The sequence below is a fragment of the Lygodium microphyllum genome, chromosome 26 (assembly GCF_053477565.2).
Source record: "Lygodium microphyllum isolate KBCC chromosome 26, Lygodium_microphyllum_v1.1.10, whole genome shotgun sequence".
Classification (NCBI taxonomy): domain Eukaryota; kingdom Viridiplantae; phylum Streptophyta; class Polypodiopsida; order Schizaeales; family Lygodiaceae; genus Lygodium; species Lygodium microphyllum.
The window spans coordinates 54,775,570-54,786,843 of NC_141160.1; the positions used below are offsets into that span (position 1 = coordinate 54,775,570).

Consider the following 11,274-nt stretch of genomic DNA (forward strand, 5'->3'; position numbering starts at 1 on the left):
GATGAACTCAAAGAACCTGAGACATTCTGTGTGGGAGGACCTATAAGTCTAACTTCTAAACCACAAACATAACCCCCAAAGCTGCTTGGCAACAAGTGCATGCTTCATCATGTATGCTCACATGGGAAAATTAGTGCCATCTTTTGAGTCCCCAAACATGTTGAGGAAATCATTTGCCTAGCCATTGTGTGCTGAAATTTCTGGTTTTTCTATAACCAGCTGCTGTCTGAAGTACAAATGTAGGTGCAGCTTAAAAAGAAAGCAAAGAAATTACCAAAAGCAAGAAAGTACAAATGTAGGTGCACAAATGTTGATATAGAAGGTGTAATTGGCCTCAATGTCGATGAATTTGGGGGAATTTCGCAAAGTCCTCAGATTTCATTGGTGAAATTTGGTGAAATTGAACCTCAAACTTGGAAAGCCCCGAATTCCAACGCAAGACTGAGCAATTTTTGAGCACCAAGTGCAAAATCCCAAAAAATTTTGCAAGATACGGGGTTTTCAAGCAAAAGTTCCAAAATTCTAGAAGAAATTTGGGGAAATTTGGGACTTGCAGCAAAATCCCTAAATTTTGTGCTTCATAAGGGCACTAAGCACAAACACAAGCAATTTTAAGTAACTTGATGCTGATTAAGGTTTGGAAGCTGAATATGTTACTGAAAAATAATATCAACTGCAAGGCGGCAAATCTACGAAGGCTGTTGGGCCATTAAATGACAAGCATGATATATCGCAAGTTGTCGGCACTGCCTATCAACATGTCTCCAAGTGTCAATGACCAGAAACATGATGTCTACAAATAAAAGCAGGGCTCTCAAGGCACATGTGACAATGCGCACACTCTCGTGGCGCACAAGACAAGCAAGAGTTGCACATGGATGAATCACAACTAACACACGCTACTAGGCTAGTTGACAAGGCTAAAAGGCAACAAAAAAACAAGACGCCCGGTAGGAGAACGACAACAAACACGTTAGATCTATCACGAATAGCTAGAGCACAAGTGTTGGACAGCTACGGACAAGTCTATTATTATGAACTGCAATTGATGAGAGGGTTGAAGGAAGCACGAACAAGTAGCGCAAGTTGCAAAGCTTCACGAACAAGTTTCGCAAGATTGGCTTGTTGGCAAGAACAAGAGCAGCAAAGCACAAGGCTCAATGGCAGCTCCGATGATGATGGGGGCAACTGAAAGATATGCTCTGATACCACTATTAGGTTAGGATTACAGCAACACGCGCACACTAACACACACTCACAATGAAGAAGTGAACAGCAAGAGAAAAGAGAGTGCTGAAAGTGTTGAGCCAAAAATGCATTAGCTTTACTTAAACAGCCCCAAAACTTGCTTAATTAATGAAGAAACCTTGTTTATTTAAAAGAAGCGCAATCCTAGAGAGTTTTTGTCTCCCATAAGTACAAACCCACTTGGGAGGGCCCAAACTTTCTATAAATATGTATGCTGCCCTCCATTCACCCCTTGATCTCATTTTTGCAAATTTCACGTGTTTTAGCTTGCTGCCCACACCCCGTTCATGGAGGACATCTCAATTGAAGCCATCCGTTGCTATCTACATCAATTGGTGCCTGATTTCTAGCTCTCTTCACGAAGTTTCAAGCTGATCCCAATCAGGCGACTATTGTTCATGCATAGATCTGCTGCCCTACAGCCTACCACGTCATCACAGCCCTGTGTTTGCTTCCTGTAGGCTGTCGCCCAGCTGTCCTCCCTGTCGACTGGCAATTTTCTCTCTTCTCTAGCAATCACCAACTCCTACAAGCTATCGCCCAACTGTTTTGCCTACATTTGGTAGTTTTCTCTCTCTTACAGGGCTGTTCTACTTGCGTTTTTAGTCTTTCTCTCTCCTCACTGCTATCTGCATCAGATCCAACTTCTCACTGCTATGTTTGTTGGTGTTCAACATCCGAAGGCTACCTTGCTGCAATTTGGGATCCATTCGGAATACGACACTCTCCAGCTCATCACCCCTGCCCTGATCCTTGAGATACAAGAGTTCGAGATTCAGTATTCATTCACTACATAGTGTGTTTGCTGCATGAGCATTGTATATTCAATAATTATATCACTTCAATTATTTTCTGTGTTCATTGTCTCTGAGTTACCCTAACTGTGTTCTTTTATCAATCTGTGCTTTGTCGTACGATTGTTATTTGTGTTTCTGTGTCATAGTATTTATTTACATGGTATCACAGCTTGGTACTCTCTAAGAAACATAAGCCTTTGATCTGAAAGATCTCCACAAGAAGCAAGAACAACCGTAGGTTCAAATGACTTCGAACACATCAACACAATCTATGCTAAGAACCGAGCGAAAGTGGGCAGAACAACTTGCTCCACAAAGTTCCAACATGGTGAAAGATACTTCTGACCACACAGAAGAAAAGTTATACTAGTTGTCCACTGAAAAATATCATGTGATTATGGATTTTAGACAAAAGAAGATTGAGGAGCTCGATCAAAGGATCGCCCTTCAAGAGAAGCTACTCAATGAAGATATGCATGAATTTCTCTCTTCAAAAGTTGCGCATAAATCTGATGATATTGCAAAACCGTCGAGACCTTCCTCAAGGATGAGCCCCCCTGTTGGAGAAAGAAATCCGGAGTATGTTCCATTCTTTCATCCTCTTCCGTCCACTCCAATGCAAGGTGCTTTAGATTCGTCTTTTATTCCTTCGTCTTTTACCTCTGCTGCTTTGCAATATGCTCGTAGAAATCATGAGGAAGATAGAGTATAATCTGTTGACTACGAAAAAGGTTCTCTTGAGAACCAATTCTTGTATGTTAGCACACGTCGTGGGTATTATAAGAAAAAGCCAGGTACCTCTTCTTCTAACCTTCTTTCTTTTCAGTTCACTTCTGAAAATCAGAATGAATTTGGTGTTCCATCATCATTTCATTTTCAATCATTAAATGGTAAAAATTAACAAAATGCATATGCACCTTTCACATCACAAATTCAAAACCCACCCATCCCACCACATTCTTCCGCTGCTTCACTTCCTTTTACACCATTTACATTCCCCTATCAAACACTTCATACTGCACATCACACCGCAATGAGGGTTATGGAAACATAGGCACCGCCTTTACGACCTCATCCTTTCCTCAATGGGGTTGTGTTCCACCTTCTTTCTCACACACTTTCGAGATCATTGCAGCCTGGGTATCCCCGCTAGTCTCTCCCGAGTATGGATCGCTTGGTACCACAGCTTGCCTCTATAGCATTACCTAGTGGACCTCCTAGTCATTCTGTTGTGCCCCAACCAAGCTTTGGACAAGGCTTTCGCGTCCCATTGCCTCCACCTCCATCGGCACCTTATGGAAACGTTCATGTTCCAGTGCCTCCACATCAATTAACACTCGTTGGACACTCCCAGCCTATTTCTGTCTAACCACCTTTTCCCCCTCATTCTTCCTATCAGACACCCACCACCACCATTCTACCCTCCATCTCCATCTTACTCACTTTTCCGACACCTCATGGTTCCTCCTTATTTTCTGAACAAGTAGAGAGGTGCCTTTGGGCAAGAAGATTGGGAGAAAGCTTAAGGCTTCATGTTGCAACCATGATTCTCTTCTTTTTTTTTTCTTTTTTAGAATTTTAATACATGGCCAAATTTCAAATGGCCACGCATAACATTAAATTAGTCTATCTTCCATGTATCACTGCCAAGAGGGAAATCGATCCCCCTAGCCCACGTGTCAGTGTTCAACCTCCCCTATCAAAGTGGCCAGAGACGGCCGTCTACCAAGTCCACTTCAGTTTAACCCTACCACTTAACTATGACAATCCATCCCAGCTCCATCTAGCAACGTTTCAACCCTATCAAGCAAACTGCCGTCTACCTCCTCTTTCTCATTCCGCTAATTATTAATGACAATGCGCTACCTGAAAACGACTGTCAATTCTCTCTCCTACAATCGACACTTCAAAATGATTGCCCTTTCTCTCTCCACAACCTAGCAGTTTGCCTCCCTCTCCATGATTAACAAAAAAAAAAAGGAAATTTTTGTTCAATCATAGTCTTTCTCCCTCCTTGATGCCCACATTAACTGTCATACTAATAGAACATTAAATTGTGATGTTAAAATTAAAAGCAATGCTAGCATTGAATATTAAATCAATGCTAACATTGAATGTTAGCTCAACATTAAAATTAATGGTAACCTTATTATTAAATGCTAAATCATCAACATTAAATGTTAAATAGACAAAAATCATTGTGACTTAACAATTTGATGCTTATCTGGGCTACAATATTTCAGCTTCAAATGACGGTCTGCCATAGCCCTAAAGTGGCAACTCCCCAAACTCCAGAAAAATCCTACGCACAAGTATTGACTCAATACAAAACCCAAGCACATGTACGAAACAAAAAGCATACCTTGCTTCTGTATCCACCACCCACAACATGTGCCCCCACCGCTCGTCTCTCCTGCCAATAGTATCCTGTCAAGAGTGAGCCATCACGGTTTCGTAAGCAAAAGTAGTTTTGCGCACATCATTACATCTTGCATCCAATTGCAAGTTGACACTCTCACACCAATGAAACATCCCCCTAGGATCCAACCTACACACGAACTAGACATTAGACTTATCTCCCAACCGTAGAGCCAAACGAGCTCACCCCCGAGCTTGGGAGCTAGTAGCACTCCAAGCCACGACCACATCCCAAGGGTAGGCCTCCCATACCATCAATCCACACCATGTTAGTGCACAAATACATCGGCCAACGGGCCAAGAGTCCAAGAAGATAATCACACAATGGATGTGCACAATAGGGCCTTGAGTCCTATAAATAAGACTTGGTTCCAACCCGGAAGTGCCCTTAGTGCATTCACATGGCTACTATGACCAATGCTACTAGCACCCATCCGGATATCCAAGGACGTAACAAAATGGATACAAGGGTGGCAAGAAGAGTGCCACTACCAATGAAAACCACCAATGAAGAATGCCAACCTAGGAGTAAGATGCTCTCCCTAGATGAAAATTTAATCGAAAGAGAGGTCACCATAAACTAAGGGGAGTACAGAGGCCTCAAACGGATTACCTAAGGGATGTCCATCAAAAATGGATGAGCCAAGCCTATAAACCAACTAGGAGACAATAGCCAGGATATTAAAGGCATCATAACCTACCAAAAAAGAGCAACCAAAGGCCATGGGATAGGCATGCAAGCAATAGGAGATGATAGCTTGATGACAAAGAAAAGAAATCACCACATGAAAGAAAGGACACTATAATCCCTCAAGAACCTCCTTATGATCCTCAAAATCCTCCTTTGAAACAAGAAGGGCCAAAGAATCCATAACCATATCTTTGAGATAGCTCGCAAATATGGATTGAAGACCAAAATGCTAGTAGAAAGATTGAATATCACCAACAATTATCTTTTAACATGGGCTTGTTTCGGGTGTGGGTATTATTTAATTTAGTTTCATGCTTTAGCTACTTTCATTGATTTGGAGCTGTACTAGGAATGCAAGCATTTGCAGTCTCAAACTTTTCCAAGGTGCAAGCATTAGTGATGTGGGAAAACACATGAGCATAGAATGAGTTTTCCACTAGCTATAGCATTTTTATAGATCCAAGCTTGCTATACTAATCATCAACTTCATTCTCAACATCCAAAGATCTATGTACTCCAAGACAAAAGCCTCACAAGCCCCATGTGTCTACAACCCTTATGTACTTAACTATGGCTTACAATGAAGTGCATAATACCCTCAAACTCAAAACTTGCATTAAATCTAGATTCTAACCCCAAACTTGTTTGTGCACATGTACAAATTTTCGAAAGGTTATGAGTCTCTGGCAGGTATAATATAGCTTTGACAGTAAAACATTAAAATATTTGTACTAAATTATGCTATCAGTTCTTGCTAAGGAGGCAGATTAGTTTGTCAATCTCAAATTTCTTGACATTATCAGTTCTTGCTAAGGAGGCAGATTAGTATGTCTCTCTCAACCTTCTTGACACTATCAAACAAATGTCAAAAATGTGTACCTTCTAGCATGTCATGATGCTCTTCATCTTTAAGCTGTACTACAGCATCCTGCAGTGCATCTTCATGTTTTTTCTTTATAGCTAAAAATCTTTCCAAGTTGCGCAGCTCCCTGCGTATTCTTGCTGACTCTTTCCCAGCCTATCACACATATACCAACCAGAGTGTTTAAGCAAAGCACAATGAAATCATGTGTAGTCATATGTATATAGTGAAACTTGCAAGGTGCATGTCCGGCCTTGAACACAAAACATTAACGTACACTGTGAAGCTCACTACGAACTGATTCAAGTTCTGCATCCAGTTGCTCCTCTTCTGATACAGTGTCTGGATGATGTGTCGCCTTAAGCAAAGAAAAATTCTATTGAGAAAAGAAAAGCTTGTAAATTCCAGCAAACTGCCTGACCAAACACGGTACCAGTACGTGTTGGCATAAGAAAGCATAACCATGCACAAAGTTTAATTGTGGCTTTAAAAATGGGAAAGCAGAGTGACAACAAGCCTGCAATTCAGTTGCACACCTTTTTAATACTGGAAGATTCAACTGGAGATGTGAAGCAATTAGTTCGGCAATATTCCTCCCACCGATTCAAGTACTTTTCCAGCTTTTCTTGAAGAGTATTGAACACTGCATCAAAGCCCTTTAAGACAGCACAAATAAGTATCAAGAAAGACCTGCACAAGGAATAGAAAGATGCTCAACAGTGTTTGGTTGATTTGCTCCGAGGAAACACATACTTGAATTATCAAAACACACACACACACAAATACAAAGGCCATGAGCAAGCAAAATGTACAATTTGGTTAGGAAAAGAAACTGCTCCAGCTAAATATCCGATCTTAATACCACTTCTCTTTCAGACCCCTGTCTGCAACTCATGATGCACCACACAGAGTTGCATCTGATAAGAACGCAAAGGAACTTGTAGAAACTGACACAATCCCCATCAAAGGTAGAGCATATCATGCAAAAGTGAAGGTCATACTGACCCTGGTAGTGGCCTTCATCGTATCTTCACTAGGATTGCCAAGTAAGAGCGGCACATTTCTGCATTTGCACAAGTGCCTTGTCAGACATCTCATGATTTGCATGTGCAGTCAAGAACTTCATGTACGCAAGTAAAGACATCCATTACACAAATGCCGCGATAGAGAGCTTTTGCGGACCTACTCTTCAAGGGTGTCAAAGGAGTCCTCGAAAATGTCATAGGCCTGCCAGAACAAATAAACGGTTCTGAGAATTCTTCTGTTTCTTTTCCATAAAGCGGACTCTCTCTCTCTCTCTCTCTCTCTCTCTCTCTCTCTCTCTCTCTCAGAAGGAAGAGGATGGAGAGGTTACCGCATTGTAGACGTGATCGAAAAATAGCTCCGCGTCAAAATGATTCGACTGATTCGCAGAAGCCATGGCCTGATCCATGGCAGGGCAGAAGAGCTCACACTGGAGAGCGCGAATTTTAAACAATAACTTCTTAAGTCTCGGTGGGAGGATTTCATGATTAAACGTGTAAACGTGTAATTGAACGCAGCTTTGCAAATCTTTCGAGATGTTGTTAATAATAATTGGCCTACTTTTTTTTTTGGATAATCGAGACTATTATTTATTTACTTATTTATTTACAGCCCTAAGGGATAAACTTGAGAAAATGCTTGCAGCATTCTGCAATTTTGGAACATTGGAGGGAGGTAATCTAATCGAAGGGATACAAGTTGCAAAGGAGGCTATGCCAATTGATGGAAATGGAGGAGATAGTAAACAAATTCAAGCTAAATGATAAAGGAAAACTAATCAGCCTGATCAGTGGTTGGACATGACGACCTATGGAGTTGTTAGGTTATCCATAAAAGCAAATTAGCTACTAGCAAGCAGATGGTTCTAATGATGATGATGATGATGATGATGATAGTGATGCCTCATCATAGATTCATCATTCATATGACATGTCACATAGGTCTCTCTTTTTTTTTGTATCAGATATAGTAGACTGTAGTTGTGTCGCATGTTTTGCGTAGCCCATGCGACTCCGATGTGATAGGATTATCAAGTTTAAGAGACTTTCCACTTTTTGTCATTCCCCACTTGTTTTGGCATTGAAATATTGGTTCCAACAAGAAAACCCAAATGCCTCAATCAAATGAAATATTGTTGGCTCAAATGAAATATTGTTGGCTAAAATGAAATATTGGTTCCAACAAGAAAACCCAAATGCCTCAATCAAATGAGGAGGACATGTTCAGAGACAAGGGTGCCTTAAAACAAGGAGCGCCTATAGAGTCATGATTTGCAAGCAATTGTGGAACATTAGGAGTAATGTAATATAATAATTTTTCAATAGGAACAAAGTAAGTAATTACAAACTCTCTTTAATGTTTGTGGTGCAAAAACCTTAGCAAGAAAGAGCAAGGCTTTAAGGTGGCCTTCAAACAACTTTCTAAGTGCTAAGAAGGGTTGTGGAGTTTACTAGAATCACCCTTTCAGATTGTATTGGCCTACCTCTAGTATTGTCTTGTCTTGAATTGTATCTTGGCATTAAACCACCCACATTAAACATTTATATATGATAAGTAGTCACTTGCAAAGGATTTTAAGGGTTGTATATTCCTTCAATCAAAATGGATACACAATAGAATAATTAGGAATGCTAATGAACTTCATAGACTCAAGCCACAACTGAGTAATATGCAACATTTAAGGGCATGCTAACTGTACAATTTATTTAGAGATAAAGCAAATATCCTTGACACCATATAAGGGCATGCTAACTACACAGCTATTTAGGGATAAAGCAGATATTCTTGACACCATTGGGAAGGTTATAATGGGGCATCATGAGGAAAGATGTTGGGGAAAGTAATATTTTGTGTTGTGAGTTGAATCAAGATTCCAACCACGTTGTTCCTATCAACTCAAGATATTCATGTGCAGCTTGTTTTTAGTGTGATAAATAGGCAAAAACACATGGTGATCCTACAAGTTTATTATGAGCTACAAACTTTTGAAGGAGCATTGCCTTGAACAAATGTGTGCTCAAAGGAAATTGGTTTCCCATAGGAGTATTGACTAGATCCAAAGCAAGGAAATTGTGAGAATTACAAGAGCTGTTGTACAGGAAATATGAAGATGCATCTTTAGATCACGATAGTACTGAAGAATTCAAGATGTTGAGGAATATCAAAGCACTAATTAAAATGAGTCAGAACTAGAGAATGCTGAGAATGAGGGTAGTATCATTTCTATTTACAACCCTTTGTTGTTTATGAGTACCCCACCTCTTGAATTGCAATGTTTTCAGGTGAAAGAAACAAGACCGTGATTGTCATATTTGATAGTTCAAGACGAGATGGATAGCAAGTGGGTATAGAGTTGTTTTTTATTATGTGAAGAAACAATAGTTTGCAATAACATTCAATGGGAAGATAATGAATTAGTTCAATGACTATGAACTACATAATTTTGATGATTATGATGATCTCAAGCAAAAGTGTTTGGAAAGGTGCTTGCTAGACAATATAATGGATGACATTATGGGAAATTTTCAAAGAATCAAGTAGAAGTGCATGCTAGTACAAGATTATGCTCGAATTTTTTTGAACACACTAAAGAAGTTACTAACATTAGGTCAACCTTCTTTGGAAATGACCCTTGACTTTAATAAAGAGCTAAATAGGAGAATTAGAAGTAATGTTGCCAATATAGAAATTGATCCCCAAAATGATGATTTTGATGATTTAGTGCAAGCTATAGGAAGAGTAGAAAAAGGCTTGGATTAAGCCAATCATGGAAGAAAACTAAAGAAAGTTCAAAAACTAAGGAGGATTCGGATTCACAAATGGAGGATGAAGATAAGGACTTCAGCTTTGAATTGGAAAGTTAAATGATCTAGAAGATGAGTACAATAAGAAGAAAAAGTGGGGTAAGAAGAATAAAAGCGGGACAGATGCATAGTCATCCAAGGATAAAAAGAGGAGGCAAAAAATGTTAAACGAATACAAAACTAAGTTGGAAAATAATATTAAAGAAAAATCAAGAGATTTGGGAGACATCACAAAAATGAAGGAGAAGTTTTGCCACGCATGTTAAAAGAGTGGGCATGAGACTATAACATGCTGTTGTAATCCAAATGTTGAGAGTAATCAACTAGCACCCATGATATCTCCAGGAATGAGGTCAAGACATCCATTACAAGTAAATCAAGTAATTCTTGATAAAAGACAACAGGGAGGATTTTGGGGACCAAGGAGATTTCCCTTGTGAGAATGTTGGAATAGACCACAAGAATAGTAGGACGAGATGACAGAAGAAGTAAAGGGTGACATAGAACAAAGTAGCGGATCTCAAGAGTCGTTCCAAGCTTTAGCCAAATATTCATTTAAGTTAAATTTGGAGTAGATCTTGGACTTAGTTCTAGGATTCAATGAGAATTTGTTGACCAAGATTGGGGCATAATATCAGAATATACTTAATGAAGCAACCGAGCAACAATGGGCATCAAATTGTCAAGCTATGGTTGTAGCTCAACATGAGGTGGTGGATTACCAGGTTCCTACGATACAGCTTGAATATGCTAGGAAAGCTTTAAATAATGTCATTTTGGATGGGGATTAGGAGTTAATATCATCCCCAAAAGGTTATACTTAGCCAACCCTACAACTGAGTTGTTACCAACCCCTTCTCAAGTGAAAATGGCAAACCAAAGGAGATTGCAACCCTTAGGGATTCTGAGGAGTCAAAAAATTAAGGTGGTAGATGCTATTTTCAAAGTGATCTTTGTAGTCTTAAAGATGGATGAGGTGGAGGGATGTTGTTAGGAAGACCCTAGTTTAAGTTGGCAAAGTTGAAGCAAGATTGGGGAGGTGATGTGGTTGCTTTCCTCCTTAGGAAAAAGGAAATTAGATTGTGTATAGGGAATAAGATTCTTTTGGTTTAAAAGTGCAAACCTATTATTGCTCAAACAATCAAATTCACAAAGGAGGTAGAACCTGATGAAGATGAAGATTTCTTGAGAGCCGATCCTATACTTGTTCCAATTTTTGCAATAGGTTTGGAAGGTATAATATAAGGATATAAAACTGCACATGATGCAGGTTTGAACACCAAAAATCTAGAATATAGAGATACCCTTGAAAGGTGAGAAGGATCGAAGCTTGCACGCGAGAGCTATGGCGAGAGAGCGAGAGCAAGAAAGAGAGAGACAAGAAATGGGAACTCCAATAGTCACAATGTGTGACGGGGCCTTCCTTCATTC

The 11,274-nt window shown here is 39.8% G+C and overlaps 1 protein-coding gene across 3 annotated transcripts in view; it reads right to left on the reverse strand.

The window, feature by feature from the left end:
* Nucleotides 1-7,534, reverse strand: part of MIS12 (minichromosome instability 12 (mis12)-like protein) — a 38,211-nt gene extending 30,677 nt beyond the window's left edge. Inside the window, exons 1-6 of one of the 3 annotated variants that reach the window (XM_087668059.1) lie at nt 7,371-7,534; nt 7,203-7,243; nt 7,022-7,079; nt 6,553-6,672; nt 6,294-6,374; nt 6,034-6,172 (exon numbers count right to left, since the gene is read on the reverse strand). In XM_087668059.1, coding sequence (XP_087524185.1) covers nt 6,034-6,172; nt 6,294-6,374; nt 6,553-6,672; nt 7,022-7,079; nt 7,203-7,243; nt 7,371-7,448 — 517 coding nt within the window. In that variant the 5' untranslated portion in view covers nt 7,449-7,534. Of the gene's footprint in view, nt 1-6,033; nt 6,173-6,293; nt 6,393-6,552; nt 6,673-7,021; nt 7,080-7,198; nt 7,244-7,370 lie in introns of all 3 variants that reach the window. The other 2 variants (XM_087668060.1, XM_087668058.1) reach the window with 2 other exon arrangements.
* Between the last annotated feature and the right edge of the window lie 3,740 nt (nt 7,535-11,274).